We start from the raw sequence: 20,812 nt of genomic DNA on the forward strand, positions 1-20,812 counted from the left end.
GTGCTCAGACCCCGCAGCTTTGCCAGTTATGAGTTGTGTGACCTTGAGCTAGTCCCTTAACTGGGCCCCTGCTCGCCACTGGTGAAATCACACTACTACCTCCTAGGATTGCTGAAATGCACTAAAAAGTGCTCAGTTGCACAGTGGGTGGCACCTAAAGCCACAGACATAGAGAAACAGTCAAAAGATCAGCAGTTGCTGGGGGAGAGGGAAAAGGGATGGAGAGGTGAAACTGGATTTTTAGGGTGGTTCGAGTATTCTGGATAACGCGACAGTACACACAGGACACCACACATTTGTCAGGTACCGCCAGAGAACAAACCCTAATATGAACCATGGCCTTCAGTTAAAAATAATGTATCAATACTGATTAACCAATTATAGCAAGTGTACCTCACTGATGCAAGACGTTAATAGGGGAAATGGGGGGGAGGGTATATGGGAATTCTCGCTACTATCTGTTCAATAAAACAGAAAAAGTGTAACTTAAAAATAATGTACATAGGGTAATCACTTACAAATCAGATCCTCAGGTTAAAAAAGTGCTTGGTTAGCACAGTAAGCCCTTACACACAGTAAGGGCTCAATATATCATAGCTATTATTTTTTCCATTATGATTTTTATTATTATTTGGCACTTTACCTACAGGTAGTACTTTTTTTTTAAGATTTTATTTATCTATTTTTAGAGAGGGGAAGGGAGAGAGAAAGAGAGGGAGAGGGACATCTATGTGTAGTTGTCTTTTGTGCACCCCCTACCAGGGACCTGGCCTGCAACCCAGGCATGTGCCCTGACTGGGAATCGAACTGGTGACCCTTCGGTTGGCAGATCGGCACTCAATCCACCTGAGCCATACCAGCCACGGCTAGTAACACTTTCTTTTAAGCATTTTAGCCTCTTTAACTAGAATGGTAAACTTTTATGAAAAAGAGATCATGGTTTTCACTTTTCAGTATCCCCTAGAGTACCCATGTGGTATCTGGTAAACACCAGGCTCTCAAGATATATCTAATCGAAGGAGCAAATCATTCCCTTATCATCGAGACCAAACCTTTCTGCAGAACATGGCTCTAAGTGGGCTCTGGTAGCACAAATCACTTCTCTGACTTGGCCATCTGACGGGATCACGTCAGTCCCTCACATCAGTGTGACTCCGCCTTGGACACGGAACCCACTTTCCTGAAATGTCCTAGGGCCCCTGGAGTTTGCTGACGGCTCTCCTGCCCTAGAAGACAGGATTAGACTGCAGGTGGAGTATTTGTCCCAGCGCCTACTGCTGCAGAAACGTGAAGGCCGTTTCTCCGCCTCCCCGCTGCAGGTATCGACCACAGCGTTCCCTGGATTTAACCACCAACTCTGGAGAAAACGACTAAGAGATAGAATTCCATGTTTCGGGTCAGATGAGACAGACATCTTCCCTTTTGAAGTAAAAGCCTCTGAGCGCATCACCCATGAAAAAACACTTCAGCCCACTGGATCTGCTCATCCACAATACTCACCACTTGCTCTTGGTTTTGCGGTGAAGTGGTGGCACCATTTAAGATCCACTGTAAGTTCTGTTCTCCCATGACGAGGCTGGACTGCAGGATAGCCGTGTTGGGAGTCGGGGTGATGGTTATGGTGGGGTTATTAGTTAGGACAGAGTTGGCACCCAGGGGCAGAGTCTGGACCATGGCTGGCAGGGGCTCAGTAGTACTTTGTGGTTGGGGCGGTGCTGCCACGGCCGATGTCACTGCCGCTGCTGGTGCGGAAGCCCCGGCAACAACAGGAAGTCCTGGCACGATGGGCTGCGGTGCCTGGGGGTGCGGAAGAAACTCTTGATGATTAGCAGCAAACTGTGTGCTGTGGGGAACAGGCACTTCTGGAGGTTGTAAGAGAGCAGGGGGGTTGCCAAATGCAGCTTGCTGGGAACCAGTTCCTAGGGAGGGAGCAGGCGGAGGAGCGGACGGTGCTGATGCTGGTAGCAGAGGCTGGGGTGGCTCGGAGATGCCAGGCTGCAGTACAAGTGGAAGAGATAAAGATGCTGAATTTCCTGTGGGTGGCGGAACATCATTGACTGAGTCTGCATCACCATTAAAACTTTCAATCAAGGCAGCTGGCAAGAAAAAGAAATAGAAATATATATACATATCCCAAGCCTTATAGGAGCCACAAAAACACAGTCACTATGGAATAAATCAAAGACAGCTGAAGTCTGTCTGAGCCAATTCCCTCACTGCTAGCAGGCTGGCTTTCTGCGTTTCATTTAATGACTTCTCCAGTCCCCACAGCATGCTTCACGGTCAACCTCACTTGCTAAATGTGAAGACCTATAGCGGAGGTCTCAGCATAAGAGATGTGTCTTAAGGCTTTTTAGGAAGGGGGCTAGACACCCTTTTCTGGCACGACCAGGGTGCACATTTGGGCTCTTGTGAAGCTTCTGAGACAGACTCTCAGACACACACACAGTGCGATCTCTGCATCTGACAGCTAAGCCTCCGGGTCCCACCCTCTCGTGCACGGTGTGTCCTATCAGAAAAAGAGCTCACAGCTCCTCTCATTTTTTAAAGCCAATGAGAGCTTTTCAAACAGGAGACCCTCTTTTTCTGAGGGTCCAGGGAAGGCAGGCCCTCAGGCAGACCCTTGCAGAGGGAGGTAGGGGAAGCAGCCTTTACTTCTCTCACGGCTCACTGAAAGTCACTCCAGTCAAAGGGACTGGAAGTGTTCGTCACGCCTGTCGTTCAGGGTGCGAGCGGTGCAAACTCCCTCCCCCAGGGCTGAGATCTGAGCCGGAGGAGAGGCTGTACCACAAACCTGTCTGTTGAGGATCTTCCTGAATTGCCGCGTCGTCTGAATTCTGGAACATCGATTTAAAGATGATTGCTGGTGAGAGTGTGCCGAGATCCGGGCCCTGTGGCAGACGGACAGAGACAAAGATGTGAGACCCGCCGTTGGAGGAAGCTCTCCACCGTGAGAAAACCCAGAGCCACAGAACTACGATGACCTTTTGACATGCTCCTTGTTTCTTCTCCCCCTTCCTTTTTCAGCTGACATGCATGTCCCTAAACGTCAGACATTCAAGATGTGGGTCCTCAGATGCTCTAAAGAACTTGACAAGGCGAGCAGCAGGCCGAATGCCTGTTTTGAGGAAGTTTTACTGGAGCACAGGTGTGCTCGGCTCACCGGCTGCCACGTGCTCTCGGCTGCAACAGCAGAGCCGAGAAGCTGTGACAGAGGCGGGATGGTCCACAAGGCCACAAGTGTTCACTGTCTGGCTCTTTACAAACTAAAGAAAGTGTCCTGACCCCTGCTCTGAAAGACCAAATTCTACATGAAAATGGGATTGAACACTATCTACTACCTGCAACTTGTTTTTCTCATGTAATAATATACCGTTAATTCCTTCCAAGGTCATTAAATATACTCTACTACATACACACGGCAGTGAGCCAAACCACGTAAAGAGCTTTCCATGACAGGCAGCGGTGACCGTCCTGTATGCGCTACTGTCTGTCATCACACTGACTCTTCGAGACAAGACCGCAGGCATTTGCAAAGGTAAAATGTGAGAAAAACTAACAAACAAACATAACTGCCCGAGGATCTGAGTCCTGATAGGCACCAAATAAAATGATCACCTCCAGGCTTCCCTTTCGTTAAGGGAAGGGGGAAAACCAGCAATTTTTTTTTTTAGATTTTATTTCTTTATTTTCAGAGATAAGGGAAGGGGGGATAAAGAAAGGGAGAGAAATGTTGGTGTGCAAGAGAAACATCAGCCGGTTGCCCCTCGCATGCTCCCAACCAGGGACCTGGCCCACAACCCAGCATGTGCCCTGACTGGGAATCCAACAGGCGACCTTATGGTTCACAGGCTGGTGCTCTATCCACTGAGCCACAACTGCCAGGGCAGCAATTCTTTTATCTGTAACCCACCTCTTGTCCACCTTTACCCATACCATTTTGTAGAGTGACAAAGGCAACCTCCAGGAATCTAGACAAGTAACAGGAATAAGTGAAGCATGGGGCAGGGATCGGGAAGCTACGGCAGACTGGAGAGCAGGCACCCAGTCACCGGAAGGGCTTCAGCGGAACCTGGTCAGGGGGCTCTCTGCAGGCTGAGGAGAACCAAAGCTCAAGAATAGTCCCGAATTTGCATTTTGGGAGGAATCTACTGATTCTTAATTAAAAGCAAGCAACTGAAAACAATTTAAAAGCACTGTATAAACCAAACGAAACCTATCTCCAGGTCAGATTCGGCCTCAGTGCCAACTTGTGCTTTAAGGCCATTCTGCAACAACCCTGCCTCTGGGAGGGAGGGGGATTCCGCTGGGGCTGCACACAGCAGTGAGCAGACTGCCTGCCTGTCTAGGGGTCCTCAGGGAGGACGGTGCCCTTCTGGGCCAAGAGGGGCCACTGATTCTAGAATGATTCTACCACCTGGAAGGACGAGAGAGGAAGCTGGGTGACTCTGACTGCCAGCATGATGGAAGCTGAAAGCAGAAATCTGTGTGAGGCTTCCAGCTTCTGGTCCACAGGAAGGACAGTGGCTGTCAAACTTCTCATCGTGATGCAAAGTAATACATCTGACGTTTTAGAGTAAATGTACACACACATGCTTCGTATTACATTCATATCCCTGTGTATAACTAAAACAAAAGCCTATCCTTATTATGTGCAATCTCTTCTAATACTTCTTAGTCTACTGATGTCCAAAAAATGCTGATTATAAATACTGTTTTATAACCCAATTAAGAGGCATGACCCAGTTTGAAAAATAGTGGGCTAACAACTATCACAAAGCTATAAACTTTGCAACTTCCTCGTGGTTGTTGCTTTGCTGTTGTTGTTCTACCTGCTTGCAAACCATCAGCAATAACACTGATAGAAAGAAATGAGCCTGTGTGACTCCAAATATTATGGACGAGAATGTCCACAGCATTATGACTCATACTGGCCCCCTACTAGAAACTACCCAGATACCCCAGGGAAATAGAAAGAGCAAATTGTGGTGTATTTCTTGAGTGTAATACTGTTCAATGAGAATGATCTATTACTTTATGCAACAACATGGATTGATTTCTTAAACATAATGTTGCAAGAAAGAAAGCGGCACAAACGAGTATGTACCTCATGACTCCAATTATACAAAGGACAAAACAGTCCAGATTCTTTATAGGCTGTCAGAAGTCAGGCAGCGATCATCCTCAGGGGGAGGTAACAGCTGTTGGGGGTGTGAAGAGGGTGGCTGGGGTGCTGGGACCATTCTGCTTCTTGATTTGAGGGCTGGTTACACACACGGATGTGATGAACTGTGATGAGTCCTTCCTTAGGCTGTACATTCATGACAGGTGTACTTTTCTTTATGTATGTTAATGTCAACAAAAAGGTTTTTAATTAAAAAAAAAAAAGTTAAGTGCTGAGAGGACCGTGACTCAGCCACTGCCAGGCTTCAGGGCAAAAACCCCGGGAGCAGCTCCCAAAACGAGAGGAGCAGAGAACAGGCTGAGCCTCCGGGGACCTGGGGCAGAGGGAAGGACACTGGGAGCTGTGTGGGACCGGATGGACCCTGCCGCTCACCGCCCGGAGGCCCAGCAGGCCGTGCTCCCCACACCACGACCCTCCCACTGCCACCTGCCTTTTACAAACATCAGAGCTAACCAAAGCTCACTTCTAGGACCTGCTGGGCAGCCCAGAAATCCACAAAGTGATGATCGCATGAAATTTTATCATTTAACATTCCACCGTTTTTTTGAAGCAAAGTAAAATAAAGCAAAATTAATCTTATGCCTTCAAGGAAGTATGGCCTTAGCTTGAAAGGCTAAAAATGAGGCTATTTCCAAGTCTGGGGTAACGCTGGACCGTGAGGGCACAGTACGCAATTGACCCCCAGGGTAAGCAGTCTAGGCTCTGTCTGGCTGGCAGAACTTGCAGTAGAAAAGGAGCCCCTCTTTACAAGTGCTCCAAGTTCTCTCACACAGGGTGCCTCCCCTGCTGGCCCCACAGCTCCAGACACCACGTCAAACTTATGTCACAGCCCTAGCCAGGGAGTAACCCCACCATCTAACACGATTATCTAACATCTAATCTCTGAGATTAGAGAGAGAGTGTAACCAGAAATCTTAGGCTGCGTAGCTCAAAGGTTATCTAGGCCACCCAATACAGAAATTTCTTTTAGAGCATTAGCTCTGAAATGTGCATGTGCATAAAAATCATACGAAGTGCTTGTTGAATATTTTTGTTTTTCAGATTGGTTAATTTCTACTGATTTATCTTCGGTGTAACTGATCCTTTCTTCCATCATTTCCAATCTGTTGTTATGCTCATCCAATTAATTTCTTATTTCAGATAAATTTTCAGTTCTGGAATTTTCAGTTGGTACAGTTTGCACAGTTTCTATTTCTCTGCTGAGATTTCTCATATATCCAATCATTACCAGCCTACTCCTTTATGTCCTCAAGCTACTTAAAAACTGTTGTCCAACTTTGGAACACTGAAACAGGCTAGGAAAAATGGATAGAAAATATGACTCTATTCATTTATCTCCCAGCCAAAAAAAAAAAAAATCAGCTCAATCTCACATGTTGAGGTTAAACATGCAAAAATATCAAGCACAAAATCAAGGATCTCAAAACTCTGAAAATCAATAAACCACTCACAGCACTGACTCACCATTTCCTCACCTAAAAAAAAAAAGCCTGGTCCACTGAGCCGCTCAGTCTAACATCCGGCTCACCTCGAGGCCTGTCTCTACAGATTACCTTTTCTCTTGCGTAGGGGTAATGGTGTGCTGTTTCTTTTCAGGTTTACTAATTTTGGATGACCCTACACATCGCCAGTCACACATGATAGAAATGTGGGGCGCTGCTACCCTTCTGGGAGGAGTGTTTGCTCCCACATCCACTGACGGGCCATCCTCCAGCTCCACACTCCGCCTCCCCTGCGGCAGACAGCACTGCAATCTTCATCCACTTCCAGCCTCAGTTGGGCTCCTCAGGGTCTGCCCTACACATCTACAGTTCAAGGGTCAGCTAGAGATTTGGGCAGTTTAAACAAGAACATGGGGCTCCCCATCTGAGGTTCTCTCCTTTCTGGGCTACGCCCCCTCATCTTCCAGGTGCTTTGGTAGCCCTGACCTCTGTCCCCTGGCTTATCATGCCAGTGAGGCTGACTTCTGACCACCCTGTGCGGTGTCAGCTGGGGCTTGCTCTGAGTGGCTAAGCCGTAAAGCCTGAAAGCCCATCCCAGTGCCTTCGCTGTCTTTCAAGTGGCCTCTTCTTCCAAGTGTTACTTCTGCCTCTCTGCATTGCTCTCTGGTGCCTTCAAGGAGTTGCTTTTTGTATTTTACCCGACATATATTTTCTATGCAAGAGTTGGTCTGATAGGAGTAAGGCCCTGGGGTGCTCATATGAAAGTGCAGTGTCAGATGCTACTCCTGGGGATGCTGACTCATCAGGCTGGGGATGAGATCCAAGAACCTACATTGTCCTTAGTGCTGCAGATGACTCCGCTTTGAGAAACACTTTTCCATAGCATCCTGAGTCATTTAGTCTCTGTTCCTATCACACTGACCCGTTCTTATTTATCACGCACATACTCAGGAAATCTAACCTAAGCTACATTCTTTTAGCAGAGAAAAACAACATTTGCACGCTTAACCATCAGCGCTGGTGACACACTAAAGCACACAGGTGCTCAGAAAGCATAAGCTCGGGCTTACTGCAGTGGTCTGCGAGGCGCCGCATGGAGCCACGGCAAAGGTGGGGAGATTCCCAACACAGTGCCCTGAGGCAATCAGGTCTAGGACACTGGGGTTGTGCTTCGGCGGCGGGCACAAAGTGGGGGTTTCCTTCACAACCCCAGAGCGGGGAGCTCAAAGGAAGGGGAAGACTGACTCAGGGAAAGACTGGCAGGGCTTGACAAGTCTAGAAACTGGAATTCTGGCTCTCCCATATAGGGTGCCAATTAAAAAAAAGAGATTTTATTTATTCATTTTTAGAGTGAGGGGGAAGTGAGGGAGAAAGAAAGGGAGAGAAACATCTATCTGTTGCCTCTCACACGCCCCCAACTGGGGATCTGGCTCACAACCCAGGCATGTGCCCGAACGGGGAATCGAACTGGTGACTTTTCCATTCGCAGAACAAGGTCCAACCCACTGAGCTGCACTAGTCAGGGCAGAACTCATTTGAAGCTTCTCAAAGACAGACCACACCTACATTTTTACCATACAAGTTCAGCACCAGCAGGCACTTGATAAATACTTGTTAAATGAATAAAGAAAGAAATTTTCTGGGGCCGAGAGGTTGTTAAGTGAGCGACTCGGTCAAAAGGCACTGGGCACCAGAGAGGACAACCTCTCCTATGAGAGCACTTATAAAAAAAAGAAGAAGAAAAGGAAGGGAAGGGAAGAAAGGGAAAGGAAAGGAAGAAAAGAAGGGAGGGAGGGAGGGAGGGAGGAAAGCAAAAAACCGTAAACAGTAATTGGACACGACCAAATCTGGAACATTTCAAAAATGTGCCTCCCTCAATTCCCCCACTAAAGCAAGTGCTCCGTTCTCGCACTCACTCTCCTAGCACCCACATCACAGGTATACTTACTGCACTAGAGTTTTCTCGTAACTCAGAATCCGTGGACAGAAGGCTCAAGTCACTCAGACAAAGAGAGTGATTTGCATCCTGTGAAAGAGAAATAACACTTATTGAGTAACAAAAAATTAGGATTTATAGTAGCATATCATGTGATAAAATAGTTGATTACAATGTCCCAAATATCTAAATGTAAACCATCCAAAGCAAGGACTATGTAAATTATTTCAATTTTTAAAATCCTGATATTAGAAGACTCTCTTACATTTTTTTATTTTAATATATTTTATTGATTATGCTATTACAGTTGTCCCATTTCCTACCTTTATTCCCCTTTGCCCTGCACACCCCCTCCCACCCACATTCCCCGTTTTAGTTCATGTCCATGGGTCATACTTATAAGTTCTTTGGCTTCTACATTTCCTCTACTATTATTAACCTCTCCCTGTCTATTTTCTACCTAGCATTTAAGCTACTTATTCTCTGTACCTTTCCCCCCTTTCCCCCTCCCACTCCCCTGTTGCTAACCCTCCATGTGATCTCCATTTCTGTGGTTCTGTTCCTGTTCTAGTGGTTTGCTTAGTTTGCTCCCCCCTTCAGTTGTTAATAGCTGTGAGTTTGTTGTCATTTTACTGTTCATATTTTTTATTTTCTTTTTCTTAGATAAGTCCCTTTAACATTTAATACAATAAGGTGATGATGAAGCTTGGTGATGATGAACTCCTTTAACTTGACCTTATCTGGGTAGCACTTTATCTGCCTTTCCATTCTAAATGAAAGCTTTGCTGGATAGAGTAATGTTGTATGTAGGTCTTTGCCTTTCATGACTTGGAATATTTCTTTCCAGCCCCTTCTTGCCTGCAAGGTCTCTTTTGAGAAATCAGTTGATAGTCTAATGAAAACGCCTTTGTAGGTTACTGTCTCCTTTTCTCTCACTGCTTTTGAGATTCTCTCCTTATTTTTCATCATGGCTAATGTAATTATGATGTGCCTTAGTGTGTTCCTCCTTGGGTCCAACTTCTTTGGGACTCTCTGAGCTACCCTGGACTTCCTGGAAGTCTGTTTCCTTCACCAGATTGGGGAAGTTCTCCTTCATTATTTGTTCAAATAAGTTTTCAATTTCTTGCTCTTCTTCTCCTTCTAGCATCCCTATGATTTGGATGTTGGAACATTTAAAGATGTCCTGGAGGTTCCTAAGGCTCTCCTCATTTTTTTCAAATTCTTGTTTCTTCATTCTTTTCTGATTAAACGTTTCTTTCTTCCTTCTGGTCCACACCATTGATTTGAGTCCTGGTTTCCTTCCCATCACTGTTGGTTCACTGTAAACTTTCCTTTATTTCACTTAGCGTAGCCTTCATTTTTTCATCTAATTTATGACCATATTCAACCAATTCTGTGAGCATCCTGATTACCAATGTTTTGAACTATGCATCTGATAGGTTGGCTATTTCTTCATTGCCTAGTTGTATTTTTTCTGGAGCTTTGATCTGTTCTTTCATTTGGGCCTTTTTTTTTTTTTTGGTCTTGGTGCACCTGTTACATAGTAAGGGGAGGAGCCTTAGGTGTTCACCAGGGTGGGGCAACCTTCATCTCTGCAATGTGACACTATATGTGCAGGAGGGGTCCAAGAGGGAACAATGCCACTTGCCTCGCTCTCTGCCAGTTTTCAGTCCCTTCCCCTGCTACCCACAAGCAAATTGGGCCCTTCTGATGCTGATTCCTGTGGGGGTGGGTTTGTGTATGTTCTAGGACCCTGTGGGTCTCTCCAACAAACTCTCTTGTGAGGCTGGGAGTTTCTCCTGCTGCTGCCTCCACCCCCACAGGTGTTTTTAATCAGAGGTTTGAGGCTTTATTTCCCTGCGCTGTGCTGGGACCCTGGGTTGTGCAGTCTGTCTCGCTCCCCAGTTGTTCCTCCCAGTTTATCTGCATGTGAATGTGGGACCACCCGCTCCACCAGCAGCCACCTCGCTGGGTCTGCCAGCCGCTGCCTTGCCTGTCCCGGTCCTCTAGCTGCCACCTTGCCACGAGTCCTTTCCACCCAGCTGCCTACCTCCGCCCCTCCAACCAGTCTGGATGAATGTTTCTTCTTTAATTTCTTTGTTGTCGGACTTCCATACAGTTCTATTTTCTATCAGTTCTGGTTGTTTCTTGCTTTTAAAGTGTTGTCCATCCTTTGGTTGTGTGAGGAGGCAGGGTGTCTACCTATGCCTCCATTTTGGCCAGCAGTCCTTACATTTCTTAAAGATGGTTACTAAAGAACTTTTTTTTAAAGATTTTATTTACTTATTTTTAGAGAGAGGGATAAAAATCAATGTGCAAGAAATACATCAATTGGTTGCATCTCACATGCCCCCAACTGGGGACCTAGCCTGCAACCTAGGCATGTACCCTGACTGGGAATCGAACTGGCAATTTTTCGGTTCACAGGCCGGCACTCAATCTACTGAGCCACACCAGCCAGGGCAAGAGTTCTAAGAATTATCTCACAATTCAAGCTCTAGTGTAATGAAAGCTGTGATAATGTGAAATTAATAATATTTGTATAACTGGTCTTACCATTTACAAAGTGACTTCACACCACCTCATTTGATATTCATATGAAACTCTGAAGTATTATTTTACGTTCTCATTAATGCGAAAAATGGCAGTGAACTGTCCAAAATTATACAGCTAATTAACAGAACACAAACCCAGCGCTTCTGAGAGTCCATCTTCCTCCTATTATGTCACCGTGTCCCCAGTATGGGCCTCTCACGGATTCTTCCTCAGAGTGTGTCTGAGGATTTACTGTTCAAATACAGCTGCCTAGGCTAACTCTGGGCTCTGGATTCCTAGAATGCCAGTTGCAATTCACACACTTTATGTGGCAACCCTGCTTACCTCATGGATTAGATGTGCCCATGCATTCAACAAATATTCACTGAGCATCTACAATGTCTTAGGCACCAGGCCCAGGGACACAATAATGAACAAAACAAAGTTCCTGCCACTATACAGCCTACATTCTAGCGAGGAGTTGGGGGTAGGGGGAGGGACGAACAAACATGTATTTGTATATAAGATAATAATAAGCACTGTGGAGGCTAAGGGGAACAAGGACTGCTGGGGCAGGAGCCGCCCTTTTGTTGTACTAGGGAAGGCCTCTTAGACAGGGTGGCATCTGAGCAGAGACTGAAGGAAAGTGGACATCGACCAGGCACGTATCTGGGGAAAGTGCTCCCAGCGGAGAGTTTGGCAAGTACAAAGGCCTGGGGCAGCAGTGAGCTCCCTCTGTCCAAGGAACCACAAGCACAGCATGGCTGAAGTGAGAGGAAGAGACGTGCCTGAGCCAGAGTGCAGGACCTTGCAGACCACTGCAGAGACCTGAACTTCCACTTTAAGTGGTGCAAGGAGCTACCAGAGGGTGATGAGCAGAGGACGGACATTATCTGCCTTATGGTTTAGAAAGATCACCCTGGGTAATATATGTAGAAAAATGTGTCAGGGCAGCGAGAGTGGGGAGAGGGGGAAGGGTGCTAAGACGACCACTTAGCAGGTGTCTGCAATAACCCAGGAAGAAGATGAGAGTGGTTTGAATGATGTAACCTGAAGACACGATGAGATCCTAGATATGTCCTCAAGGTAATGTTAATGGGCTTTGCTAGTGAATGTGCGATATGAAGGGAAAAAGAGGAGTTGAAGCAACTCCACAATTTTTGGCCTGTGCCACTAGAAAAACAGAGGTGCCATTTGCTGAGATGGGGAAAACTGCAGGAGGAATGGGTTCAGACACGTCAAGTTTAAGAAGACCAGGTGAGACCTGGCTGGTGTGGCACCATGGACTGAACGCCAGCCTATGGGCCTAAAGGTTGCCGAATTGATTCCCAGCCAGGGCACATGCCTGGGTTGTGGGCCAGGTCACCACCCCCAGCTGGTAGTGTGCGAGAGGCGACTGACTGATGCTTCTCTCACACATTGATGTTTCCTTTTCTCTCTCCCTTCCCCTCTCTCTAAAAATAAATTTTAAAAAATATTTTTTAAAAGAAGAGTAGATGATATCTGAGTGGAGATGTCAAATGGGAGGTTGAATATACAAGTCTAAAGTTGAGAAAGAATCACTTCTCAGCCTTTTGTCTAAGACCAACTGTAAAGTGGAGGAAGAGATCCAGGCTGAATAAGAATTTAGGACTCAAAGTAATCCAGATGGCATCTAAAGGTTGGGACAAAGGTTTGATCTCCAAAATATATAAAGAGCTCACATGACTCCCCACCAGGAGGACAAATAATCCAAATAAAAAATGGACAAAGGACCTGAACAGACTCTTCTCCAAGGAGGACATACAGAGGGCCCAGAGACATATGAAGGGATGCTCAGTATCACCAGCCATCAGAGATGCACATTAAAACCACAATGAGATACCACTTCACACTGGTCAGAATGGCCATCATAAACAAAACAACAAAAACAAGTGCTGGTGTGGTTGTGGAGAAAAGGGAACCCTACTGCACTATTGGAATGCAGCCTAGTGCAATCACTATGGAAAACAGTATGGAATTTCTTAAAAAAACTAAAAATAGAACTGCCTTTTGACCTAGTGGTTCCACTGCTGGGAGTATACCCTAAGAATCCTGAAACATCAATTCAAAAGAACCTATGCACCCCCATGTTCACAGCAGCACAATTTACAATAGCCAAGTGCTGGAAGCAACCTAAGTACCCATCAGTAAATGAGTGGATCAAAAAACTGTGGTCCATTTACACAATGAAATACTTCGCAGCAGAAAGAAAGAAGGAGCTCCTACCCTTCACAACAGCATGGATGGAACTGGAGAGCATTATGCTAAGTGAAATAAGCCAGGCAGTAAAAGACAAGTACCATATGATCTCACCCTGTAAGTGGGACCTAATCAACAAAACAAACAAGTGAGCAAAACAGAACCAGAGACACTGAAATAAAGAACAAACTGACAGTAACCGGGGAGGGGGTGAATAACAGGGGGAAGAAGGGGAAGGGTCATCAAGGAACATGTATAAAGGACCCATGGACAAAGACAATGCAGGGGGAGGACTGAATGTGGGAGGTGGGGGTGGGTAGGGTAGGGGAGAGTAATGGAGGGAAAATGGGGACAACTGTAACTGAACAGTAAATAAATAATTAAATAGACAAACAAATAAATAAGGCCTGGGGCCAGAGGCGACTCCCGCCACTGGAGAGTGACTGGTGACCAGAGAAGCTGAGGTCTGAGCACTGTGTGCTGGGGCCTCCAATGCTCAGGGGTGGTCAACAGTTGAACTGTCCCTGGATTGTTACAAAAGCGAGAAAAATGATCATGACTTAATAAATGCAGCTTATGCCCTGGCTGGTGTGGCTCACTGGATTGAGTGCTGGCCTGAGAACTAAAAGGTCACCAGACTGATTCCCAGTCAGGGCACATGCCTGGGTTGCAGGCCAAATCCCCAGTGGGGGTACTCGAGAGGCAACCACACATTGATGTTTCTATCCCTCTCTTCCTCCCTCCCTTCCCCTCTCTCTAAAAATAAATAAATAAAATCTTTAAAAAAATAAATAAATGCAGCTTAGCAGGCAAAGACTCTCAAACCTTAACATTTATATCTGGTTTTACAGACAAAGAAACTGAGGCATAAAGAAGCCATTTGCCTAAGGTAGGTCATCCGCTTAGTGGCTAAGCTTAGATCTGAGTTCAGGCAGGGGAGCTTCAGAGGCTGTAATCTTCATAACTAATGCTGTCTTGCCTCTTATAACCCAGGGATCAAGCCCCAGACTCTGGAATCTGCCTACCTGCCTAAATAAGACTAATTACAAACTTTGGACACTTAGGCAAGTAATTTCTCCTTGCCTGCAGTTATCAGTGATATGGGGATAATAACAGCACTGACCTCACAGAGCTCTTGTGAGATAACACATATAAAAGCACTTAGCACAGTGCTCGGCACACAGTAAACATTCAGTAAATGCTAGTTATTATTACTAATACAAAACACAGGGAGAGAGTCCTTTTAAAGGGGTCTTTTGCTGTTCAAAAATAGCAAACCACAGAATTAAAGTATGCCATCTCTCCCCAAATCAAAATCATATTACGTACTTTAAGAACCTCATTACCCAAAAGGGGGGTCAGTGTGTTTCAGTTTCTTTACCTATGAAGCAGTAAGATACTAGTAGGACTCACTTCCTAGGTTTAACAGACCTATGGTAAGTGCCCAATTCCACATTAGAAGTGAAAACAGTAAACTTATCCCAGGATCTCATAGGAATGATCTGTGGAAGGAAATATGGTGGAGGAGCTTGTCAAGGGAAGGACAAATTGCCCAAAACTTTGCAGAGGCTTGTTCTGTGGTTCAGTGCCTTAAACTTGGGGCTCTCGAACCTTTCAGCCTGCAGACAGTTCAAAATGGCAAGGGACAACCCAGACTCTTCCTAGGTCTTCAATGATAGATTAATAGATGTGTGAAGTAAAGCACTGACAGATATACCATTTTATAGATATGAATGGGAAAATAACACCCTTTTAGAGCATCTAGCTGGCCCTTTGGAAGCCATTCTGAGGCCTCTGGTTACAAGACCTCTTCCAGTACCTGATGAAAAGGAGGTGGAGCTGACCCACAGGCTGAGGCACAGGGAGCCTGGTGAAATTTCTGGCTTCTACCACCCCATCCCCAAGTCACAGATCTTGGCCAACTTCCTCCCTCTCACTAACAGATACATAGAGATATTTCGACCTTTTATTTTAATATACAGACAATGGCTGCTGTTCTGTGGTGCCCAGATCAAACCCAGAGACAAAACGCTGCACACCTCTGATCCATTGTGAGCTGGAAGTGCATTGTATAAGTGTCCTTTGTTATCATGACCTTTCATGTGACTTTTGAGGCTGTACTGAGTGCTGAATGTTTTCTCACAGCCGTTACTGGGGCAGAAAAAGGGCCGCTCACCTGCAAGAATGACAAAGTAGTGTTAATTTTACCATGCAGTCATTTCACTAAATTAAGACATACTATTCCCTAAGAGAGGGAAGTATTCTTATGAGGGTTCAGGTAACAGTTGTTTTAAGTTGGATAAATTGTATGTTACCTATCTCAGTCCTAAAACTTAAGGTAGAGCACAGCTCGTGAGATGTTTAAAGAGAAGATTGGTTTTTTCCCAGGTTCTTCTTTTTTTTTTTAGTATCTTTGTATTGCTTTCATTGCTTAAGGTTGGATTCCTAAGTCCAACCTTTAGATCCTTTACCTCTGAAAGGAAGTCAGGCATTGCAGGTGAAGGCTGAGCTGGTCAGGCGCTCTCCCTCCACAGAGCTCTGCCGGCCTCCATAGCAACATGGATGTTTGCTGCCTCCATGAAGGTGAAAACAGAAAATAAAAACAAACCACACTCACCAGTATGTGTACGGACGTGAGTTTTAAGGTGGTGGCTCGCTGCAAATGCCTTTCCACAGCCGTCATGATCACACCTAAGGAAGCGATTGAAGCAAAAAGAAAACAGCAGTCATCAGCAATAGACCTTTACCTTCAACATCTCCTGTGAACACAAACACAAACTAAAACTAAAACAAATGTCGGGAACAGCAGGACCACGTCAATGAAGCTGGTTTCAGGCATGAGAATGATGACAGGTCCCTGGAAAAGTAAGGTGACAAAGCTGAGATCAGAGGGGGCCGATGGCCCAGGATAAGTATTTCTTGTCCCCCAGGTAAGGCACATGTGGAGAGCACTGACAATAATAGCCTTTGGATGACTCACTTAACAGAATTCTATTGGCAACGAGAGCCCCCTGGAACAGCTCCTGCCGGTGCACTATCCGAAATGCCGACAGTGGGTCCGGAGGCTCTCACAGACGCGTGGAGCCTGAACTGGAACACGGGAACACGGCTGGAACCGCTGGCTGTCCTGACTTACTCACCATCTTCAGTGTTTACATCAGAGCCACTTCTTCCGCTATTTCTTGATAATCAAAGCTAGAAGTAATCTGTCCCTCCTCTGAACTCCTAAAGTATTTAGCTTTTTTTGTGGCACCTGTCATTTCTAATCTTGCTTTATCTCCGGTCTATACAGTTGTTATCTGTTCTCCAAGACTGTACATTCTTTGAGGCAGGGTCCACGCAGTTCTCCACATCCGCTGCAGTTCTTGCACACAGCAGGCGTTCCGTGACTATTTATATGAATGAATGTTTTTTCTTGTAAGCCAAAATATCTTATTTCTTTTAATAGCAAGCTTCTCTAAAGCATTTTACTTTCTGATTACACGTAATCATTGTGTTTCAAATCCCATCGGATATTCAAGAAAAATCAGCAGTATTATCACAAAAATGCATGCGACTGAACTGAAATCAGAGTCTCTTCAACAGCCCTACGGGAAAAAAGCAAGGTAAGTGTCCCAGCCTCTGGAGACTAACCAACTGGCCTCGAACTGTTTCTGCTTTTAGAGAGGCCATGACTCAGAAGTGCACCTGCAATGTTCAAACACAGTTACTTTTAACTGGTGTTTAAGAGCTGACTGTCCCTGAAGACTCTTCCACTTCCTGGTGCCCTGATGCGGAGATGGGTGGTGCGAGCAGGGGAAGCAGCACCTTCAATGCCGCGAGTGTAGCAGCCACCTTTCCTGACAGAGTTCAAAGATTCTGCCAGTGCGGTTTTCAGTAATACGTCTGTATTATATTTAGGGGGAATCCTTACAAACTGATTACGTCACTAAAAAGTCACATTATCATCCCTAAATTGTTTCTGAGTCCCTACTGAATGCCCAGAACCATATTACATGCCACGAACACAGAAGAAAGTAGATGACACACGTTTTTCCTTTAAGCTTAAACATTTATACTTATATCTATTAAATATACATGTACCTAGATGCATAAATTGAAAAATATGTATATAAGAAATGGATATGCCTATCTGTTTGTGTATATGCATGAGATATTACAAAGAAACAACTGAACAAGCAACAAAATACTTGCACCACTAGCCTAAGGATTGCTGCCCCTTACATCCCCTCCCACTCTGCCCACCGAGTCGCAGGCAGGCAGCCCTTCCCCTGTGCTCAAAGTCCTCTGAGCGTCTCAGTCTCAGATACGGTCTGGTTACTTGTGGTTCTTTTCCGCCAGACAAAATTTCACAAGCGGAAAACTTGTGTCTTAGTATTTCCCTATCACCAATAAAAATACCTACCCTCAAGTGAGTTTCAACAAATGCTTCTTTAAAATAAAAGGAAAAATGAAGCGGAAAACCATCACCCAAACTGAGGGTGCTCTTGGAACCCACTGCCCGTTCTGCAGCCTGCAGGTCATAGCTGTCCTGTGGAGAGCTAACACCACCCGAGAACCAGTGAAGGGAATTTCCTTTCCATTTTGAAAAAGTTTAGAGTGCATCAAGACCCCCAGCTGAAATCTGGTCAGTAACAAACAGAAAACAGTAAGACCTACCGAAATGGCTTTTCTCCTGTATGGGTTCGGATGTGCTTCCTCAGATCACTGAGTGTGGTGAAGTACTTGCTGCAGCCTTCAGATTCACAGTTAAACGTTTTCCCTGTGTGAAGCCTCTGATGCGCTTTCAGCCTGCAAGATCCCCAGAGAAAGTCCCTCTGTCACAGCGTATTGCAGAGCCTCCCCACGTCAGCTTAATAGGCTTCAGGACAAGGGCATAAGCCCACGGCCAGTAAAATCTTTTATGAGAGAACCAAGTAATTTTATGTATGGCCAAATAAATACTAAATACCAATTTAACAAAAAAAATACATATATACTGGAAATAAAATAATTACATTGGCAGAACAGGCTTTGGGAAGGGTGCCAAGTGTGGGGGAGACAGGAGAGGAGGAAACAGAGCTCCCTTAACTTCCACAGTGGGGAGTCAATATCCTAACATGGAAAAATCTAGAAGGAGCAATATAAGCCTAATACTTAAAAGCATGGAAGTATAAAAACATTAATATTAAGCTAAGAGCAGAGAAAGTGGTTGCATATGAAGGGGGAGAAATGGGGAGATGCATCTTTTGTATCAAACCTCATAGACCTATTCTGTAAATACTGAGAATCTATAACCTTGTTAAAATTATAAGTGATTTTAAAAGATTTTTTAAAAGATTAAGTGCATAAGAATTCTATATTTATATATATATTTGTTCCAATTTTTTTCCTCAAACAGAAGGACATGTAAGCATGGTTCTAGAGCCAGACGGCCCGGGACCCAAACCCTGGTCCCACCTCCTGCCGATGGGAGATCCTGAGCCAGTTACAAAGCCTCTCCGGGCTTCCACTTCCCTGCTGATGCTGTGACGGTTAGCACTCAGAGCAGTGCCCGGCACACAGGGAGGGCCTTAAAGTGTTAGCTATTGTTATGTTGTTCTTGTCTACCCAATGGTGAAGACTGGTAAGTCTCCCGAAACCAATGGTAGAAAAGAAAAATGGTTAATGAGAGGACCACTCCCCCTTTCTCAGAGTAGAAAAAAATTAATCTTCAAAGTGAGAGAGGAAAGAACATGACGGAAACCTCGGGACCAAGGCTCTGCACCAGGGAGATCGTACTCTATGCCGAATACCCAAATCCCCAGGCCAGAATGCCACTACAGAAGATACAAAATCCAAACACAAATGTACTACCGTTTTCAGCCAACCCAGTACGTGCAAATCTTTAAGTGACAAGTTCCTCTAATGGATTTTAAGCAGTTGAGCACAACTGTGCTCCTTAAAGCCCTGAGTGCCCCTGCACTGCTGCAGGAGGGAGTGCTCTGCCACCGTGACGCAGCTGGGGCCAGAGGCTGGCGGAGCAGTGGGAGGAAGGCTGACCTGTAGAGCGTGTTGAACGCCTTCTCACAGCCCTGCACGTCACATTCAAATGGCTTCTCCTTCGTGTGCACTCGCACGTGGATCCTGAGGCTGTAGGAGGTGAGAAAGGCCTTGCCACAGCCCTCCTGATTACAGACAAAGGTGTATTCTCCTCGGTGAGTCTTCTGGTGAGTGCGCAGGTTGCCTGCTGTGCTGTAGGTGCGGGGACAGCCCTCAAAGGTGCACTGGTACCGCTTTACCTGGAGACAGAAGACACCTCAGTGACATGACAAACAGCTGCCCAGGGTCTAACTACCCGCCCCCTCCCGAGCTTGGTTCCCAGGTGATGTGGATGACACAAAACACGGAAAACTACCTCTAACAAGGCGGGGCTATCTTCCCATTGGTCGAATCACACCTGGGCAACAGAGACTGAGTAATGGGGGAACAAGGAAGCTTGCAGGAAGGTGAGTATTCTAAGTGAATGTAAGAAGGGTGTTTTCAGACTTCAGTACACATCTATCCTCTAAAGGAGGATACATAATCTTACCTATATTCAAATACAATTTTAAAAATATTTTATTTATTTTTAGACAAAAGAGAAAGGAGGGAGAAAGGAAGAGAGAGAAACATGAATGTGTGGTTATCCTGCACACTCCCACTGGGGACCTGGCCTGCAACCCAGGCATGTGCCCTGACTGGGAATCGAACTAGGGAATCAAACTGGTGGCCCTTTGGTTTGCAGGCCAACACTCAATCCACTGAGCTACACCAGCCAGGGCTCAAATAAAATTTTGACTTCACTTTAAGTCCAACGTCCTGCCCTCTGGCACTATACCTTGACTGGAACTGACCAATGTTAAACTGAGTGCAACACATCCTAAAATTTATATACTCAGGCATACGTATTAGCAGGTATACACTAGCACAGCTCCCACTGAATATTCTTCTAGTCTACACAAGGAAAATAATGTATCATGCATTTCTTGGAGTATGACATTTCTCCAACCACCAGCCTCTGGGTTTCCTTTCACCATCCAACTTAATGAAAGGGTAGTATCACTCGTGCCTCCGTTTCCCGCAATGCCCATTAACCCCTGCCCCTTGGCGAGCTGGCTTCACTGCACAAAATTATCCTTCTGAGCTTCCTGGTGGTCAACCTCTTTCACCCTCTCCACTTTCCTTCATTATTTGCAAAAATATCTTATGGACGATGCCCGCTCCTTCTGAAAACCTGTCCTTCAGCACACAGCAATTCCTCGGGGCTCTCTTTATCTTCTCTGAGCCACTCCTTTCCTTTAACCTTACATGTAGGTTTATTCCAAAGCTTGTCTCTCATCTCCCAAACCTTCCCCATCTCCACACTGATGCGGAGGAAGCAGCCTTAGACTTGGTGGAAGAAGACTACATTCTGTACTTGTGTCCACGACTCTGAGCAAGTCATGACACTCTGAGCTTCAGGCTCTTTATCTCCAAAATGTGAACATTGATACC

At 45.6% G+C, this 20,812-nt stretch overlaps 1 protein-coding gene and 1 pseudogene across 3 annotated transcripts in view; one reads left to right on the forward strand and one right to left on the reverse strand.

Annotated features, from left to right (window-relative positions):
- MTF1 (metal regulatory transcription factor 1) overlaps positions 1 to 20,812 on the reverse strand; it is a 46,303-nt gene that overhangs the window by 8,091 nt on the left and 17,400 nt on the right. For all 3 annotated transcript variants that reach the window (XM_028511177.2, XM_028511176.2, XM_036025799.1), the window contains exons 3-9: positions 19,340 to 19,578; positions 17,978 to 18,109; positions 15,936 to 16,009; positions 15,358 to 15,494; positions 8,576 to 8,653; positions 2,795 to 2,891; positions 1,501 to 2,096 (exon numbers count right to left, since the gene is read on the reverse strand). In XM_028511177.2, the coding sequence (XP_028366978.1) occupies positions 1,501 to 2,096; positions 2,795 to 2,891; positions 8,576 to 8,653; positions 15,358 to 15,494; positions 15,936 to 16,009; positions 17,978 to 18,109; positions 19,340 to 19,578 (1,353 nt within the window). The remainder of the gene's footprint in view (positions 1 to 1,500; positions 2,097 to 2,794; positions 2,892 to 8,575; positions 8,654 to 15,357; positions 15,495 to 15,935; positions 16,010 to 17,977; positions 18,110 to 19,339; positions 19,579 to 20,812) is intronic.
- LOC114498302 lies at positions 6,455 to 6,536 on the forward strand (annotated as a pseudogene).

The sequence above is a fragment of the Phyllostomus discolor genome, chromosome 5, assembly GCF_004126475.2.
Source record: "Phyllostomus discolor isolate MPI-MPIP mPhyDis1 chromosome 5, mPhyDis1.pri.v3, whole genome shotgun sequence".
Taxonomy (NCBI): Eukaryota; Metazoa; Chordata; class Mammalia; order Chiroptera; family Phyllostomidae; genus Phyllostomus; species Phyllostomus discolor.